Raw genomic sequence first — 20,232 nt, 5'->3', positions numbered from 1 at the left:
GAGCGGATTAAGTTCGTTCTAAGGGGGTCGGCTCAAGGGTTCACCAGGCGGTGGCAACCGTTCGTCGAATATCTCGCAGAAAGATAGATGGAATGGAAAAAAGAAGGCAGCAGCAGCAGCCCAGGATCCGGGGGAGGAGGAACCAGAAGGACTTTCAGGGTTGTTAATATATACTGTATAATATGTATAGGTCGTTGCTACAGATAATTATATATTGGACTGTTAAATTATATTTTTGGAGAGTGTTACTTGTGATAAGGCAGTTGCCAATTAGGGTTAGTTTTCATTTTTGTTATTTATTATTTATTCATTTATTTATTTTTTTGTTTATAAAATAGGTCATTGTTATTTGTGTTGTTATAATATTGTGTGAAGGATGCGCAATGTACTGTGTTGGTTGACCAAAAATTTTCAATAAAAAATTGATTAAGTGAGATGCTTGGGTCGAGGACACTACCCCGAGGAACTCCTGTGGCGATTGTTGTGGCGCTGAAATGATTGGCCTCCAACAAGCACAACCATCTTCCATTTTTCTAGTTATGTTTCCCACCAGGGGAGAGATTTCCCCCTGATTCCCATTGACTTCAGTTTTACTCGAGCTGTCGGCGCCCAGCTCCACCTCATTTCCACCTCTCTCAACTCTTCCCTTGTTGTTAAATTATCGGATTGCTTCTGTGAGACGCCATACCAGATGAGTAGAAATTTCCTTGAATTAAATCTGTTCCAAACCCCATTCCCTATCGATCGAGTCCACCCCTCCCATGCAAACAGAGACCAAACCAGCTTGTATGCAATCTTGGCGTCATATTTGACCCAGAGATTCCGACCAGATATTCGCACAATCACTAAGACCAACCTGTTTCCACCTGACTTTGGCCCTATTCCAGTAACAAATGAGCTGGAACCTTCGTTCATGCCTTTCTTGCCTCTAGACTCAACTATTTCAACACATTTCCTGCCTGCTCTCCCACATTCTACCCTCCGTAAATTGAGATCACCCAAAGCTCTGCTGCCCGCAGCTTAACTCACACCAAGTCACATTAATCTATTGCCCTTGTTGCACGCTGACTTACATTGGCACCTGTTCGCAGCAACATCTTGATTTTAAAAGTCTATAATCTTTGTTTTTAGATTTCTCTGTGACCTCGCCGCTCCTCGTGATCTCCAGTAGCCTCACAACTCTCTGGGGTATCTATGCACCTCATTCTGACCCCAGATTGTAATCGCTTTGCCATTGGTGGCTGTGCTTCAGCTGTGTGAGCCTGAACCTCGCGGGTTCCTTCCCCACATCTCTCTGCCTCGCTACCTCACTTACCACCTTTAATACCCTGCTTAAGATCTAAGGGTTTGGCCACCAGACCTAATGTCACCTTATGGGGCAAAATGTCAAATTTAGTTTCACAACGCTGATGTGAAGCACTTTGGTGCATTTTATTATGTTAAAGGTGCGAAACAAATTGAGGTGGTTGTTTTCGGGTTCGTTCAAGCCATAATCTGTCAAATGTTGCTTTGATCTCGAGGGCATTCACACTCGCCTCACCTCTTAACCGCAACGGAGAGTAACATGAGGCGGGATGTATAACAACCGACCAATCTGCTACCTTCAGTTTTCTGACGGGCCGATTTGGTTAAATTGGTCCCTTTGTCAACTTTGTTACTCACCCTGGACGCTGCCTGACGTTCATGGGTGTTTCCAGCATTTTCTGCTTTTTACCTCAGTCCCACAAGCTTGTCTCCGCAGCTTTCTCACTGGTCATTGCATATTCTGCCCTTGTTTTGTGGTGTTAAAATGGCGATGATTTTGGAAGCAAACGTGATCTCTTCCCCCTCACCTCCACCTTTTCTTTTTAATATCGCAGCGAGCGTGGCCTGAAGGAAATGCTTCCTGATGGGGACCTTGAAGTGGACAGCATGGAGCAGCTGGAACTCCATGGCAGCACTGAAGTGGTGACCAATGGCAATAAGAGTGACCTGGAGGCAGCCAGGCGCCTGGCCAAGCGACTGTACAATCTCGAAGGGTTCAAGCGATCTGACGTTGCACGGCACTTGGGGAAAAAGTAAGTCTGCGAGTCGCTGTCTGTTGACCACGGTACCCAGCAAGCCTTTGCTGATCTGAATTTGATTTGATTCATTATACATATCCCTTGGACTTTTAGAAGACTACTGGATAATCTAATTGTGGTGCTTAAGATGTTTGAAGGAGAGAGAAATTATTTCCTCAGGTAGCAAGGCCGAACAAGGAGACACTACCGTAAAATTATAACACAACGGTCCAGAGATGATGACATAAAGTTGTGGAAATCTCCAACTCTGGTCTCCCCCAAATTGCTGTTGAGGTTTGGTCAATTAATTATTTCAAACTTGAGTTTGATAAATTTTTCTTAGGCGAGGTTATGATTGACAAAACAAGCTTGAGGGACTGAATGGCCCATTACCACTCCTATCTTCCTATAATAAGCCTGAGAGCTCAATGCTCAGGGCTGCATTCCCTGTGAGAATCTGAACGGTCTTATACAACAATGTAGCACCTCGCTCCCAGTACAGTCCTTGCTGGGAGAACTTACCACACCAGGCCCTGCCCTGGGCCGGGATTTATGTTCATTTGTAACGAGCTCCAGCTGGATGGCCTTTGCCTCCTATCTGGCAAGCTCGTATCCACGTGTCCTCCGGGGAGATGAACAATGGTTTCCCCCTGGTCCTGGTGGGGGTCAGTGATGCTAAACCAGGCTCCGTCCACCCCCTCAGACAGTCAAAAGACCCCATGACACAATTTGAATTGGAGCAGGGGAGTTCTTCTGGTGTTGTGTCAAATATTTATCCCTTAACCACCATCACTAAAAATGATTTTTTGGGTCATTACCTCATTGCTATTTGTGGGATGTTGCTGTGAGCAAATTGAATCCTGAATTACAACAGTGACAGCAATTCAACAGTACCCAGTAGACTGTGGAGTACTCAGTCCTGAGGTCAGGAAAGATGCTTCATAAATAAAAGTCTTGACTTTTCCCCATTTTTTCACCCCTAGTTTTCCTTGCCCCTTGCCCTGTCTTCTTTCACAACATAACGATCACCATTCAGGGACAAAACTCTCAATGACTAAAAGATATATTCATTTTTCAAGCATTGTATGAAGAGAGCCTGAGGACATGGTTGTTCAATTATAAAGGCCTGCATGACCCGCTCACTCTTCCGTGACTGAGTTGCTCGCATGGGATAAACAGTGGACTTGCTTTCCCCTCCCATATCCTCTATACGGTATCTGTGATCAAGAGTCCCAGACTTGCTTTCATGTTAAAGACAATCATAATTAATTTCCTTCTGTGACGCTCCCAAGCCACAGTGCTTCCTGTTTCAAGAAAGCCTGTTATAACTCACTGTCACTTAGGAGTCATCCTTTGTACATCAGGGCTGAAGTTACTAAAATTGTAAAGGCCTTCTTGGTAACCAATAACCGTATGTGATTTCCTTTTGATATCTATTTATTTGTAATGACAGCTACTTCTATTTGATCTCACCGGCTCCTTAATTGAAACCAGGGCAAGCCTGGTAAAATGATGGCATTATTGTGTTGAAAAGTGAAAGCTAGACGTTCAGGCCTTTTGATTTACTTTTAATCAACTTGTGCCTTTCAATTAAAAACATATGTCATACATTATTAGGGTTTCAGGATGGTTTGTCTCATTATCTCACATGGAACAACTGTTGTGCAGTTGTAAACCACGCACAGTAATTACTGCCTTGTCGTTTGGATTTATTATGTTAGAAATAGATTATAAACGCTTAGCAAAACCAGAGTTTTGGTGCAAATGTGTTGACTGGGAAGAGAATGGGAATGAAGAATCTGTGTTTAAAGGAGTTCAGCACCTGGGCTGTACCTACGCATGGCGGATTGGATTGTACATTCCCTGAAGTGAATCACTGCACTGCCCTCACCATGCGACTCATTACCCGATATCCCTCTTACCGAGATCCCTCCATCCGTTGGTTAATGAAGACAAAAAGTAAGCGTTCTTCACTTGTCTTTCCCCTTCCCAGGCACCACCAATCTAAAAAGCTGTTGAGGTTGGGAGATGGCCAGTGGGCACAATTGAAACATTTTCGCAACTGAGATTGATAGAATTTTGTTGGGCAAGGGGTATGGGCGATTATGGATCAGAAATGGAGTTGAGATACCAAGCAGTCATGATCTTAATGAGTGCCAGAGCAGAATCGAAGGGCTGAATGACCTACCCCTGAATTCTTGTCGCCACAGTCCCAGAGAGTCATAGGCTGCTCTCTCCTTCATTTGGAGAGGCAGGGATTAATCAAGATGGTCAACATGGTTTTGTTAAGGGGAGGTTATGTCTGATCAAGTTGATTGAATTTTTTGAAGAGGTGACCAGATGTGCAGATGAGGAAAATGTATTTGACGTAGTCTACTTGGAGTTCAGCAAGGCTTTTGATAAGGTTCCACATGGGAGACTGATAGCGAAGGGAAGAGACCATGGGATCCAAGGAAATTTGGCAAATTGGATCCAGAATTGGCTGAGTGGCAGGAAGCAGAGGGTGATGGTCGAGGGGAGTTTTTCTGACTGGAAGCCTGTGTACAGTGGGGTCCCGCAGGGATCTGTATTGGGGCTCATGGTGCTTGTGGTTTATATAAATGATTTAGATATGAATTTAGGAGGGCTGATCAGTAAATTTGCAGATGATCCGAAAATTGGTGTTGTGGTAAATAGTGAGGAGGATAGACTTCGATTACAGGAGGATATAGATGGGCTGGTCAGATGGGCTGATCAGTGGCAAATGGAATTCAATCTGGATAAGTGTGAGATGATGCACTTGGGCAGGACAAACAAGGCAAGGGAATACATGATAAACAGCAGGACCCTGGGAAGCACCGAGAATCAGAGGGACTTTGGTGTGCATGTACAACGGTCCCTTAAGGTAGCAGAGCAGCTGGATACAGTGGTTAAGAGGCATATGGTATACTTGCCTTTATTAGCCGAGGCATAGAGTTTAAGAGCAGGGAGGTTATGCTGGAACTGTAAAATGTTGGTTAGGCCACAGCTAGACTATTGGGTGCAGTCCTGGAATTCACATTATAGGAGAGATGTGATAGCACAGGAAAAGTTGCACAGGAGATTTACCAGGATGTTGCCTGGGCTGGAGAGTTTTAGTTATGAAGAGCGATTGGATAGACTGGGATTGTTTTCCTTGGAGCAGAGGAGACTGAGGGGGGACATGATTGAGATATATAAAATTTGGAAGGGGCATAGATAGACGGGAAGAAACTTTTCCCATTGGTGGAGGGATCAATGGCCAGGGGGCATAGATTTAAGGTAAGGGAAGGAGGTTTAGAGGGGATGTGAGGAATTTTACCCAGAGGGTGGTGGGAGTCTGGAACTCGCTGCCTGGAATTGAACCCATGCTGTTGGCGTCACTCTACAACATGAACCAGCTGACCAGCTAACTGAGGTCTCAGTTGGTCAGGGGAAATGGGGAATAGTATAGTTGGGAGAGGCTCTGGGGGTTGGTGGATCTCTGCAGCTGAGAATATGAGTCTTGATGGCAGTGTTGCCAGCCGGCTGACAGGCTTTGGGAACACCGGCTCAGGGTTGAGGAGGAACTTGCAGTGGGCGGGGAAGGATCCAGTTGTCGCTGTCGACGTGGGTACGAACAATATAGATGGGACTAAGAAAGCATTTCTACTTCAGAGATTATGAGCAGCTAGGGGCTGAATTGAAAAGCAGCACCACAAAAGGTGCTAATCTGGATGTCCACCTGAGCCGCAAGCAATTGACTGAGGGTAAATAAGATGAGAGAATTGGACGTTTGGCTCCGAGATTGGCGTGGGAGAAATGGGTTTCGATTGATATACGGCATTGTCACCAGTTCTGGAAATGAGGGAGCTGTACTGTTGGGATGGTCTTCATCTGAACTGTGCTGAGACCATTGTTCCCATGAGTCGCATGACTAGGGTGATAGAGAGGGCTGTGGTATTATAGGTATTACTGATAGGCTAAAGCACCATTGGTGGAAACTGTATGCTTTCTATTGGCTAGAGTGTATAATAGCTCCGCCCTGATAGGTGGGATATAAGAACCCGTGCCGCCCCAGCAGCCCTCATTCTGTACCTGAGCTGATGAGGGAAACATCTCGCTTATTAAAGCCTTCAGTTGGACTACAACCTCGCTTTAGTGGTCAGTGATCGTGCATCAAGGGCTTTAAGGTAAGTGGGAAGAAGAGATGAGATGAGGGGAGATGTGGTAAATTAAAGAGAAAAAAACAGGCAATAGAGCAGACTGCATAGGGGCAATGAAGATCCGTGTGACAGGAAGGGGCAGAGCCTATAAACGTAAAAGTTCTCCAACAGAAAAAGCCAGTGTTTGCAAGATGGGTTAGAAAAGAATGACAGAATAATAATAGTAATCTTTATTAGTGTCACAAGTAGGCTAACATTGAAACTGTGAAGAAGTTACTGTGAAAATCCCCTTGTTGCCACATTCCCCACCTGTTCGGATACACAGAGGGAGAATTCAGAATGTCCGATTCACCTAACGAGCACGTTTCGGAACTTGTGGAAGGAAACAAGAGGAAACCCACACAGACACGGGGAGAACGTGCAGACTCCACACAGACAGTGACCCAAGCTCGGAATCGAACCCGATTCCCTGTGAAGCAACAATGCTAACCACTGTGCGACCACACCACCCTTAAATAAAGGGCTCTGCGTCTGAATGCTTGCTGCATTTGTCACGAAACAGATGAATTGATGGCACAAATAGAAATAAATATGTATGACCAGGTAGCCCTTCCACAGATGTGTTTGCAAGGTGATCAAGGCTAGAATTTAAATATGCAAAGGGAAGCTAGGACAAGCTGTGGGGTTGCTGTATTTATTCGCAATGGCATTAGTACAGTAGCTAGAGATCTTAGTTTATAAGATAAAAACATGATTTTGTGACAGGAAAGTCTTCGTTGACTAATTTGTAAGAGCTCTTTTGAGGAATTAACAAGCAAGGCGGAGGAATCTGTGGATATGGTGTACTTGCATGTCCAAAAAGCATTGGATAAGGTGCTACATCAAAGATTGCTACTCAAAATAAGAGCTCATCGTATTGGGGGGGCGCACTCACACCCGGGGATTTCCCAGCGACGTGGGTGCCCACAATGGGAAACCCCATTGGCCGGCTGGCAGGACGGAGGATCCCGCTGCCGGCGGGGGTGCGCCGCACCAGAAAGCGAGTGCGGCGAGACGGAGAATCCCGCCCCATAACTTTTATTTTTCTTTAGAAATGTGGAGGGCTGCTAATGAACAGAGTCCTGGGAATCTGCTGCTGATTTTTTTAGCACAATATTAAACATTTATTAAACAAGAAAAGATTAACTGTATTGCAATACTCCTTCACCCCAACTTCACAGATACCAGATGAACCAACCGGTCCCACAGAAACTGTGTTCACGCATGGATTTCCATTCTCTAAGAACTCGCCTAGAAATTTCACCTCAAACTGTGCTTTCACTTGGACATCTTCAGCAAGGATCCACTGCTCCTTCTGATTTTCTGATCGCCACGTGCGCCCAAGCTTCACCTTTCACACACACACACACAGATATTCAGCCATACTACCACTACAGTGTCACAGGCCCGTAGAAAGGACATCCCGGGACATATTCCAGGCAGTCCGCTGCAGTACTGCTCCTGGCCACTGCAGCGCTGTGCCTGGCTGGGTTGAGGCTTCAGGCCAATCTGATTGGCTGACTTGTGGGCGGGGCCTCCTTCCAAGTGCAGACAAAGGTCCCGCCTACTGCCTGTCAACACTCAAGTGAGTATTAAATGACAATGGGCTATCGAGAGTCGGCGGTAGCGTATTACGTGACAACTCTCGGGATGGTGCATGCCGATCTCTCGCCCTCCTTAAAGTTCTAACCTATGGTACAGAGGCATCTGGGTGTCCGAGCAGATGAACAGCAAAGGGTTAGTGTGCAGGTACAGCAAGAGATTAGAAAGGCAGATAGAATATTGGCATTTATTGTAAGGGGAACAGAGTATAAAATAGGGAAGTGTTGTTGCAGCTGTACAGGGCCTTAGTGAGACAGTGTCCAGAGTATTGTGTATAGTTTGATCTCCTTATTTGAGAAAATATATAATTGTATTTGAAACAGTTCAATGAAGGTTCACTTGACTGATTCCTGGGATGAAACGTTCATTATATGAGGAAAGGTTGAACAGGTTGGGCCTATAACCATTGGAACTCCGATGAATGATGTGATCTTATTGAAGCATATAAGATCCTGAGGGAACCTGACTCGATGGACGCTGGGAGAATGTCTCCCTTTATGGGGAAGTCCAGAACTAGAGGACAGATTAAAAAAATGAGATGGGGAGAAATTTTTCTTCTCCTGAGGATTGTTGGTCTGCCTAATTCTCATCCCCAGAGAGAAGAGGCAGGACCGTTGAATTTTTCAAGACCGGGTTAGATAGATTTTTGATCAATGAAGGATCCATGGGTGAAGGGGGAACAGACAGAAAGGTGGAGTTAAGGCCACAATCGAATAAGCCATGATCTTATCAATTGGCAGATCAGGCTGATGGGCCATGTGGCCTACTCCTGATTTTCAGTTCTTGTGTTCTTGTAACAGAGTTGCAGGGACAGAAGACCCCGTGTTTGGTTCCTGGTCTTGCTGAGATTTTTATTCTCCAGTTAACAGTAACGGTCCCAGTAACAGTAGAGTTGGCCTAATGATCTTGGCATTACTGCCATATGGCAAGAAATAATACTTGGGTCTTTTTCTGCTGACGTTTCCTGTAAGTTGCACAAATGTGGATATTGGACAAGGATGATTTTGAGCTAAACATCTGGATTGTCTAGACTCTCTGAATGGATGCTTTAATGAGGAACCCGACCTCGATCAGTGTTCGTGAAACTGTATTCTTTGGAGTGGAGCGATAGCTTTTCACTGACAACTTGGGAAAGAACGTCATTTTCACATTGATTTAAGAAAAGCTATGTTGTATTTAGTCACAAGTCTCCAGTTCAGGAGTGTGGTCTTGTTCGCAGGGGACGGAGGCTCGTTCTGACCATTACATATGATAAACTAATCAGCTCTCTCTTGCCTTCACAGTAATGACTTCAGCAAGTTGGTGGCTGAAGAATACCTCAGATACTTTGACTTCACCGGTTTGACCTTGGACCAATCTCTAAGGTAAGCTGGAGGTTCGAACGCCTGGTTTTGTCTTGATAATTGACTGCTATGCGCATTCCCAAAGGCTAGGTCAATTCTATTCACCCTTTCAAAGAACAGTGATGCTGTGCTACTATGTCTGACGTGCCTATCGAGTTCCAACTGGGCTGAAAATCGAACCCCCCCCCCCCGCCTCAAGATTTATTGTCTCATGGGAGCCATTATGAGAGAAGGTGCTGGATGTATTGCAAGATCAGGTATTTCACCGCTGGCTACCCAGCCTACCCCCACAACATAGGGGAGCGGCTTCAAGATCTACAGTGGGAGCCTTGCATTTATATAGCACCTTTCACAACCTCCGGGTATCACTAAAAGTGCTTTCCAGCCAATCAAATCCTATTCTGAAGTGTGGTCACTGTTGCAGTGTAGGCTGTTCTGCCCCTTGCGCCCCACCACCAGATTTGTTTGCAACATAGTGGAACTGAATTCTTGCCCTTATTTCTGGATTGCTTTAGACGGTGATAAGAGTTAATCCTCTTTGACACATAGGAATTTCAGAGTTACAGGATTGCAGCAAGGCTGACCAACACAACAGAAGACTTTCATAAGTGACGATGGGAATTATAGCACTTCGAATTGCACATGATTTCTCTGCCACCCCCAACCTCTCCTCACCTACCCCACACTATCTGCCGCTTGCCAGAAAGCAAACAGCAGTCGGTCATTGAAGGGGCAATATCTTCCTTTCTTCTTCCTGTGGTGTGACTGAGCATTCTGAAAGCATTCATGCTGCCGACTCCAGTTCGTGCAGAGAGTCCGTTTGCTCTGAGAATGTGCAAGCTCTATTAGTAGGTCTGGAGGTGTGACATCTGAGAGATGTGACAGTGACGGCTACTGGTAGCACATCAATACTACACCCCCTTTTCGCAAGCTGTCTCATCTCGATCCTTTAGATTCGTCTTTGGGTCTAATTGGCTGTCAGCCCGTTTTTGCAGTCACTTTGCTCTCCCTCTTTGGTGAAGGGGCAGGGATTGGCATCGACCCCTGACACCCCAGCAGATGCGACTGTATTCCTGCAACAAATGACGCTTGGCAAGGGGCTGAAGCTTCATGGTGCGGGATTCTCCGTTGGCCGACGCCGGATTCGCAAAAGGGCGGAGAATCGGTTTTGATGCCAAGATCACGGCCGGCAACGTGTTTCACGCCAAATTGCAATTCTCGGGTGCCTTGACAGCGGTGTCAACACGTTCCACTCTGCACGTACAGTAAATGTGTTGGCATATCGTTAGCAGGCCTGACCAGGTATTCTCCAGGGCCTCAGTGATTCTCGGTCTCCACTGGGACGAATTCCCGACGCCAGGGTTCACTTGTGCTTTTAAAAATCGTGAAACAGGCGCCCTGGCTGCTAAGGGAGGGGGGGGGGGGGGGGGGGGGGGGGGGGTAGGAAAGTGTCCAACATCGCCATAGTTTGTTGACAGTTGTGCCACTGGACGGGAGGGCATCTGCCAGGGCTGGGGGAGTAGCCAGGGGGTTGGCCAGGAAGTGGGCTGTGGGGTGGGCGTGGACGGGCACGGAACACCATTGCTGCAGCCTGTAAGGCAGCCATGCAGCTGCGCATGCCGCTGAAAGTCCACTGTGAACTTAGGACCACAGGTCGTATGGATGTCCCCCCCCCCCCCCCCCCCCACAGGCCACCCCCTAGGTGCCCTCTGGCCCCAGCCGACCCATCCGCTGTATGGGCCCACTCCAGCATAACCAGTGCCATCTTGTTGGCTGGGATGAGTGTGTGTGGGGAGTGTAATGTGTATGTGCGGACGCAGCTTGTCAGCTTCTCGAGTGTCAATCACGGACCTGGCGAATCCCCGCACTGTTTCCCATTGGAATCGATTGTGTTCCACGTGATGCAAGTGCTAGCCCCTCAACGGTCCCTGAATCTGTCCAAGTGCGGCGCAGGTTTCCTGTCGTGGAAGTCCACGAATCTTGCCCCGGCGTCAATACGCACTCTCAGGAACGGAGAATTCAGCCGATGATGTTCTCTTTACTGCATCATTCTACAGCTGGCTGGGTGGGAAATCCCTTCATCAGCTGCACGCAGGTAAATGGAGTGTTTTAGTCATCCAGCTGCTACTAAGCAGCCAGGTGATTTATTTTTGCCTCAATAATATTGTAAGTTATACCATTTCAAGAGTAATGAGCTGGAATTTGAATCTACCACAGCTTCCTGAGATGGTTTAATGTCATAAAATAATTATAATTGGAATTTGAACACCGTGACCTGCAAAAAAGCAATATAACTTCCTTTGGTTAGAGTTGACTTCTCCAAGTTTGCTGAATGTTAACTGATTGGGATGCTTGGCACCGCTGGGTGAGGTGCTAGAGCTCAGTCTGAGGGCACATACTGTGAACCTAATGCAAACTTTAGTCCCCGATTACCTCAAGGTTAAAAACTTCTACCAGAATCGGTTTTGAATAAAATCCTCTGAGATTTGACGATTGTGCTTTGGGGAATCTGCCTAAGTTTTAATTTCAAAAACTAGATTGCATGATTAGCTTGTCTAGCCTCTGGTGTCTCATGGTAAAGTTGTGCCTTAAATATTTATCGAAGAGGTGCATCGATGCTTGTTCCTTTAATGCCTTTTTTTGTTCTGTTTCAGATTTTTCTTGAAAGCGTTTGCACTAATGGGGGAAACTCAGGAGCGAGAGCGGGTTTTAATCCACTTCTCCGAACGATACTATCAGTGTAACATGGGCACTATCCCTTCTCAAGGTAGGCCCTCAGACCAGCGGAATGTGTAGGTGCAGGTCTGTGCTAGCACTCAAATACAGAAGTTGGAATAGTCAAAGCAAGATCAGGCCAGGTGAACGGGGATTAAGCTGATAAGATAGGTCCAGCTGGTCAGTCCAGCCTCTCACGTTCCAAAGTAGTGCAACCAACTCGCCTCATCCCACATCGCCGCTCTGTATCCATGGCTCCTATCCCATACCCAACAGAACAACTGTGCGCATCAGCCAATGGTGAGCACAGCACTGCTTTCCGTGTTTAAGCATACCTGGGGCAAGTTTTATGCACAACAGCGCCATCTTCTGTTTTAAGAGGTCCAGTTCTAGCAAGGTCGATGTGCAAATCATTTATTACACGCTGACTTTTAAATGATCAGTAAAGTAATGAAAAATTATGCCACTCAGCCATTTAAAAGCTCAGTTATAATCTGCTACTCAATCCAAATCTGCGCTACAGCGATCCAACATATTCTTCAATGTCTCTGGCTCCTGCCACAGCTAGACATATCCCTCAGCCTCTTCACCAATGCCCCTTTAGAACATAGAACATACAGTGCAGAAGGAGGTCATTCGGCCCATCGAGTCTGCACTGACCCACTTAAGCCCTCACTTCCACCCTATCCCCGTAACCCAATAACCACTCCTAACCTTTTTGGTCACTGAGGGCAATTTATCACGGCCAATCCACCTAACCTGCACGTCTTTGGACTGTGGGAGGGAACCGGAGCACCCGGAGGAAACCCACGCACACACTGGGAGGATGTGCAGACTCCGCACAGACAGTGACCCAGCGGGGATTCGAACCTGGGACCCTGGTGCCGTGAAGCCGCAGTGCTAGCCACTTGTGCTGCCCAGTCAGTCTGACAGCAGAACACACTGCTAAATCTGAAAGAGACTTTTACTTTCGAGAGTTGTTAACCTTGCACTGATTTGATATATTTCCCTGCAATATTTGATCTATCTTGGGAAACAATTGTTTAAAAAATTGTTCATGGGACGTGAGCGGCGCAGGCTGTGCCAACATCTATTGCCCATCCCTAATTGCCCTTAAGGGGCAGTTAAGAGTCAACCACATTGCTGTGGGTCTGGGGTCACATGTAGACCAGACCAGGTAAGGATGGCAGATTTCCTTCCCGAAAGGATATTAGTGAACCATCTGGGTTTCTAAGACAATCAACAATGGCTTCATGTTCATCATTAGCCTTTTAATTCCAGGTATTTTATTGAGTTTAAATTCCATCACCTGCTGAGATGGGATTCGAACCGGGTCCCCAGACCATTATCCTGTGTTTCTGGATTATTAGTCCAGCGACTATGCCATCGCCTCCCCACAGTCGTCTAGCTCTTTTGATTTTGTTTAGCTTTTAGTTGTAACCCTCGGGACATTTCATGATTTCTATCTGTAAAAGAACGGTTTTGAAGGTATCCCATTTTTCCTCTAACCCACAGTCAGCATTACCTTAATCAGCTGCCATTTTGCATATTTAAACTGGTACAGACATCACATTCACTATTGCCTTGATTGAGCTGGTCAAGTTGAATCTAATCATATTGCAGTGACTGTTGCTCAAGTGTCACCCAACATGGAGAAGGGTGGTTTAAAAGTAAATTTTTCAATCTAGGTATTGTATATTTTAATGCCCCTCAATTTTAAGAAATATCATAATTTTTAAAAAAATGTTATTAATGTTTTTTATTGGGTTTTTGAACAAAGTATATTTACTGTTATGTACACAGGATAAGAAACATATATATAATATATATATATACACACACATATATAGAAGAGAAGGGCACCTCCAAACATACCAAAGAAAAGAAAATAGTAAATAGTAAAAACAAAATACAATAAAAAAAAAAATAGGATAACTGGTAGGGTATTGTGCACGAGATCAACAGCAGCAACTCTGTACAACTGGCAAAATTATTTACAACACATAAGTAGGTGACTGTTTGCGGGAGGGGGAGGGTGGGGGGGGTGGGGGAGGAGAGTGGGGTGGTGGAGACCGGGGAGGTAAATATCATTCGGGTGCCGGAGAGACAATTACAGTGGGCAATACTCAAATGGGTTTGGTGGTGTTGTCGCTTCTCCCAGACGGATCTCGCTGCCATCTCGCGCTCACCGCCACTTCTGCCGTTCCTCCCGTCTTTTGCCTTCATTCTCCTCGTTCCCTACTCCTGGAGATGCCCTGTTCGTTATTGTATCCCATGCGTTCCTTCCGGCTCTCATTTCCCTGCCTCCCCCCACCTCCCTGATTCTCCTCTCTTGTTCCCTGTCTCTTCCCTCTCCCCTCCCCTCCACCCCCCTCCCGTGGTTCGCCTTTCTTTCCTCGTAGGCTTAGCTGTCCGTCCCCCCCCACCCGCCCCTGATTCTTGGCTACCTAGCTATTCTTCCTCTCGTTTGTTGGCCACAAACAGGTCCCGAAACAATTGCGTGAGTGGCTCCCACATTCTGTGGAAGCCGTCGTCTGACCCTCGGATGTCGAATTTGATTTTCTCCATTTGGAGAGATTCCGAGAGTTCGGACAGCCAGTCTGCAGCTTTGGGTGGTGCTGCTGACCACCAGCCAAACAGGATTCTACGGCGAGCAATCATGGAGGCAAAGGCAAGGGCGTCCGTCCTCCTCCCAGGTACAGATCTGGCTGGTCCGAAACCCCGAAGACCGCCACTTTCGGGCTGCATCCTCATCCACACCACTTTGGACATTGCCTCGAAGAAGGCTGTCCAGTACCCTGCAAGTCTGGGGCAAGACCAGAGCATGTGGTCGTGGATGGCCGGGCCTCCTTGGCACCGTTCACATCTATCCTCCACCTCTGGGAAGAACCTACTCATACGGGTTCTTGTTAAGTGGGCTCTATGTACCACTTTTAGTTGCGTCAGGCTGAGCCTTGCGCATGTGGAGGTGGAGTTGACCCTATGCAGTGCTTCACTCCAGAGTGCCCACCCTATCTCGATCCCCAGGTCATCCTCCCATTTCTTTCTTGTTACGTCCAGTACGGTGTCGGCCCTTTCTATCAGTCGCTCATACATGTCACCACAGTTTCCTTTGTCTAGTATGCTTGCGTCCTGTAGTTCTTCCAGTAGTGTCTGTCGGGGCAGTTGTGGGTACGTCCGTGTCTCCTTTCGTAGGAAGTTTTTGAGTTGTAGATACCTTTACTCGTTCCTCCTGGCTAGCTGGAAATTCTCTCTCAGTATGTCCAGTGTTGCGAGCTTGCCGCCCGTGTATAGGTCTCTGACTGTCAGTGTCCCTCCGTCCTGCCCCCACCTTTTGAAGGTGGCATCAGTCAGTGCTGGTGTGAACCTATGGTTGTTACAGATGGGAGCTTTGTCCGACATTTTGGTCAGGCCAAATTGCTGCCGTAGTTGGTTCCAGGATTGGAGGGTGGCTATCACTACCGGGCTGCTGTAATGTTTTTTGGGTGGGGATGGGAGTGCCGCCGTGGCGAAGGCCCAGAGGGGAGAAAAATCATAATTAAATATCTCTATATTGCATATAAAACAAATGTAGATTTCTGTTTTAACTCTGGGAGTCTGCTAATGATAGAGAACAAGCATTGATGACCATAAAGAAAATATAGATTTACATTTATTTGTATTTACCAGGTATTCCCAACCATTCAATGTTAGCATTGTTTCTTTTAATGTTCCTTTTAAAAGACAGACGAGGAGGAATTTCTTCCGAGGGTACTGACTGTGGGATTCTTTACCACAGAGAGCTGTAGAGGCTGTGTTGTTAAGTATGTCCAAGGCTAAAATGTTTAACGCATCGTGGCTGGCATCGTTGCTTCGCAGCTCCATGGTCCCAGGTTCGATTCCATGCTTGGGACACTGTCTGTGCGGAGTCTGCACGTTCTTCCCTGTCTGCATGGGTTTCCTCTGGGTGCTCCGGTTTCCCCCCACAAGTCCCGAAAGATGTGCTGTTAGGTAATTTGGACATTCTGAATTCTCCCTCTGTGCACCCGAACAGGTGCTGGAATGTGGCGACTCAGGACTTTTCACAGTGACTTCATTGCAATGTTAATGTAAGCCTACTTGTGACAATGATAAAGAGTATTATTATTTAATTAGTAAGGGAATCGAGAGTTATGGGGATAAGGCAGGAAAGTGGAGATGAGGATTATTACATCAGATCAGTCATGATCTCATTGAATGGCAGTGCAGATTCAATGGGCTTAATGGCTCCTACATTTTCTGTCCTATTTCCATGGGATCTGGCATTGCTATATTTGTTGCCCATCTCTCATTGCCCAAGAACTGAATGGCTTCCTAGGCTATTTCATCCAACTCGGTTAAAAGTCAAGCAAATTGCTGTGAATCTGCAGTCACCTGTGGGCCAGACCAGCTAAGGACAGCAGATTTCCTTCCCCAAAGGGACACTAATGAGCCTGTAGAAGGGACTTTAGTTGGCGGAGTAGCTGCCTTAAGACTATGTATTCATTTTAACCGGCTGCTTGACTATATTTCATGGAAATAGGCATTTGGCTATTTTGCCTTATTTTTTAGTCGAGGTTCTGTATGAAACAGCTAGAAGGTCATACAATGTAAACAAGCATATAGCTGCACACTGTTTTGCTGACAGCAGACAATTATTATTTTTCTTAAGCGAGGAACTCGAGGCCTGCTCGTTTTGTCTGTCTTTCTGCTTATCTAAAGAATGCATTTTGTCCGAGATATGGCTTACTGTAACATATAAATTGCTTGCCTTACCTCTGTAGAGGGGGGACATTTGGAATGACTTTGGTCTATCTAATCCCCCCCCCCCCCCACCCCATCTCCCCCACTTAATGGCGTGACTAAGGATATTGGAGACTATCCTTGGACAGCTGTGGTCAACTCCACATATGGACTAGATGCTGTAGAGCTATTGCTTTCCATTGTAGCTTAACTATTAATTCCAGGGAGACCTGCAAGGATTAAACACTTGACAACAAGATAATATTTTGGGAATGGCGTGTGAGTAATGTGAGATGCGATGCGTGCTTGGGAGGAATATCTATGGTTCCCAAAGCTCTCTACCACTGTGGTTGTTGTTCCTCACCTCCTTATCTGGGTCTGTTGTAAACCAGTTGATAGTGAATGACTCATTTGATTTAGTATTTACTGTCTCGAATGTCACTCATAGAATGATAGAAGGCAGCCTTTGTGTCTGGCAAATTCCTTTGTTGCTATCCAAAGTAGGTAACATGCTCTCAATTCTTTTTAACCTGGTCCCGAGGGACATGATGGGATTAAATTAGTGATTATTTCCTCTTCCATAGAATCTCTTCCCCCATGTGCAGTGTGGCCTGCTATTTTCCCACGATGGCAGTGGCTGAGATTTAGCCTTTTTCACAATTTATTACCGGTTTTCTCCAGGAAATTAGTAAATTAAAACAGGAAAGTGAACCGTCTGCTAGTCCCATCACTTTATTTAAATGACTATTGCCGTCTAATTATTTCAGATTGCTGCATGGCGATTAATTTCTATCCAAAATAAATCGTACCGAGTTTTTTGGCATTACAGGATGAGTTAGACAACTTGGCATTAATGGGACTGTTTGCTCCATTGCTTTCACAGCTAATCTTCCGTGGTGTTGATGTGAGTTTATCATTATTTTCTCAAGCGAGTGTCAACCTAGTTGGGAAAATGCATCTCTGAGGAAATGGATTAAAGTCAAGTTGGCATGAAGTGGTTTGACTGGAATTTGTCACTTGTGCTGTTGAGAATTGTTTTCCTTCATTGTGGTTCCAAGCTTTTCGCCAGTGGCTGACTGGGAGCTGGATCCTTTCAGCCCAGGGTATTCCATTGGCATCCTCGTCTGCTCATCCCTGAGTTCGGCGGTGAGAGGGGAGGGGGCAGGAGACCAGAATAAACCCACTGACGATGCACTTTGCATCAGGCATTTTTAATCAGCGGTGCTGCCAATGTGAATGCCGGGTGATTGGCCCATAGACAGCCCGTCACCTTGATCTGAAGTTGTCAAGGCTTGTCGAATTGGGTGGTTTTGATGTTGAACACTGGAATAAGCCTTTCTGTCCTTTTACAGATGGAGTCCATTGCCTTACTTGTGCGATGATGTTGTTGAATACAGATCTTCATGGCCATGTGAGTAATGGAACTCTTTGAAGAATAAACCGACTTTGTTAAATGGAACAGGAAGCAGGTTTATATAGGGCATAATTTTGTATATTGAAATTCAGAGTGCAGATCTGATAGGAATGTGTAAAATATTTGCCACTCGTGAGATATAATCAGATTTGGTTCACTAATGCAGTCTGTTGGGTATTTCAATTTCTTAACAGTCAATTCAGTTCGCTTGACTGAAATTAGTTTGCAATCCACTGCCCATCCTCCAACAACACCAATGTTGCTCACTCGACGAACAATTGATATTCTGAAGAAGGCCAACGACGCACTTGTTTATTCAGATTGGGCAGACGCCTCAGAATGGTTATCTGAGGGTAATATTAGCTCGTTCTCCCCGTGGCCACGTGAGTTGCCTCCGGGACGCTCCGGTTCCCTCCCACAGGTCCTGAAAGCTGTGCTTGTCAGGTGAATTGGCATTCTGAATTCTCCCTCTGTGTACCCGAACAGGCGCGGAATGTGGCAACTAGGGCTTTTCACAGTAACTTCATTGCAGTGTTAATGTAAGCCTACTTGTGACACTAATAAAGATTATTATTAAATAAGTTTATCTTCCAATTCACTGATTCTGACTGAAAGTCATTGCTATCAATCTAGTTAGGTGTGAGCTTGATTTGTAAAACTTTAAAAATATAATTGGATTGGAGTTATTTTCACTACAAAAAACATTCATTCATTACTGTATTTGTGCTATGTTCTTTTGGTTATAGTGCTCACTTATGTACACCACATGGGTACCCAGAAACATTCCCTTCTCCATCCTAAATTACTAGTAGCAATGTCACTGTTGATAATCTTTATTAGAGTCACAAGTAGGCTTACATTAACACTGCAGCGAAGTTACTGGGAAAATCCCCTAGTCGCCACACTCCGGCACCTGTTCGGGTACACTAAGGGAGAATTCAGAATGTCCAGTTCACCTAACTAGCATGCCTTTTGGGACTTGTGGAAGGAAACTGGAGCACCCGGAGGAAACCCACACAGACACTGGGAGAATATGCAGACCCTGCACAGTGACCCAAGCCGGGACTCGAACTGGGGTCCCTCGGGCTGTGAAGCAACAGTGCTAACCACAGTGCTACCGAAGTGACAAAGTTACCCTCCAGATGCAGAAGGAACGGTAGATGGAACGTTTTCTCTTTCTCGCTCTTTAAAGAAATAAATTGTTAGGAACGATCAAACTCCTTTCTACGGCATTTGCTGCTTTAAGATGTGTTTCAACTAAAGTATCACTGGGTGACTCAGTGGCACCAAATTTGCTAGAACTTGGCATGTGTAGAGTGTACAAAGCAAACTTCACTTAAGGTATGGGCCAGTAATAGTTGATGAGCTTTTCCTTATCGAGTAACCAGAGTACAAAGAAGATATTTCACGAGCAGGACCATCAATCTTCTGATAGACAGTTCAACAACTGTTTTCCATCTAAGTAGTAGTAGTAATAAGGAATTAACTGGAGTGGATGCAGGAGAATGAAGAAGTCAAATAACCCCAACTACGCCTGGCCTTGTTGCAATGAAGTATTTTCAGTCCACCAACTAGGAAGTTTGAGAAATGGAAGAGAACTCGTGTGTGTGAAATTCAGATTACAAGGGAGTCTTACTGCTACATCATCCCCAACTCCCTTTTATCCTTTTTAAAATCTTTCTTCAGGTCACTGGTTGACAATGCCCAGCCTCCCACCATCCCAACCCGGCAAATTCCCTCTGGACCTAGTTTGCTTCATTAAGATCACCTTTCATTCTTCTAAACTCCAGTGGCTCTAGGTTCAACCCCTTCAACCATTTCTCACATCCGGAATCTCTGAACTGCTGCAATTTTATCCTTTCTTAAGTTGAGGCCTTTCTTCAATGGAGGCATTGTTACATTAGATATTTTCCGATCTGCGGAGACTTTCCCGGAGAATCTAGGGAATTTTGGAAGATCACCTAACTCTTCAGCCCCTTCTTTTACGTGGACTTGTGAACCTTTGCTCTAATAATTGTCCCAGCACCTTTTCCCTTGCGATTGTGATTGTTTTAAATCCTTCACTTCTTAATTTTCCTAGTATTATTTGGTTAGGTTTTGTATATTCTCCAGTGTAGACCGGCACAATATACCCGTTCAACGTTTGCCCTTTGTTTGTTTTCCATTCATAATCAGTCATATTGTCTCCTGAATGT

General features: G+C 45.7%; 1 protein-coding gene across 8 annotated transcripts in view; it reads left to right on the top strand.

Moving 5' to 3' along the window:
• Nucleotides 1-20,232, top strand: part of LOC140408348 (PH and SEC7 domain-containing protein 1-like) — a 613,055-nt gene that overhangs the window by 494,453 nt on the left and 98,370 nt on the right. For 6 of the 8 annotated variants that reach the window (XM_072495423.1, XM_072495425.1, XM_072495429.1 and 3 more), the window contains 4 exons: nt 1,860-2,057; nt 9,109-9,189; nt 11,823-11,935; nt 17,976-18,038. In XM_072495423.1, the coding sequence (XP_072351524.1) occupies nt 1,860-2,057; nt 9,109-9,189; nt 11,823-11,935; nt 17,976-18,038 (455 nt within the window). The remainder of the gene's footprint in view (nt 1-1,859; nt 2,058-9,108; nt 9,190-11,822; nt 11,936-17,975; nt 18,039-20,232) is intronic. The other 2 variants (XM_072495424.1, XM_072495428.1) reach the window with 1 other exon arrangement.

Source organism: Scyliorhinus torazame, chromosome 3 (assembly GCF_047496885.1).
Source record: "Scyliorhinus torazame isolate Kashiwa2021f chromosome 3, sScyTor2.1, whole genome shotgun sequence".
Classification (NCBI taxonomy): domain Eukaryota; kingdom Metazoa; phylum Chordata; class Chondrichthyes; order Carcharhiniformes; family Scyliorhinidae; genus Scyliorhinus; species Scyliorhinus torazame.
Note: the sequence above shows the minus strand (reverse complement) of the source record. Positions and strands in the feature narration are given on the sequence as shown.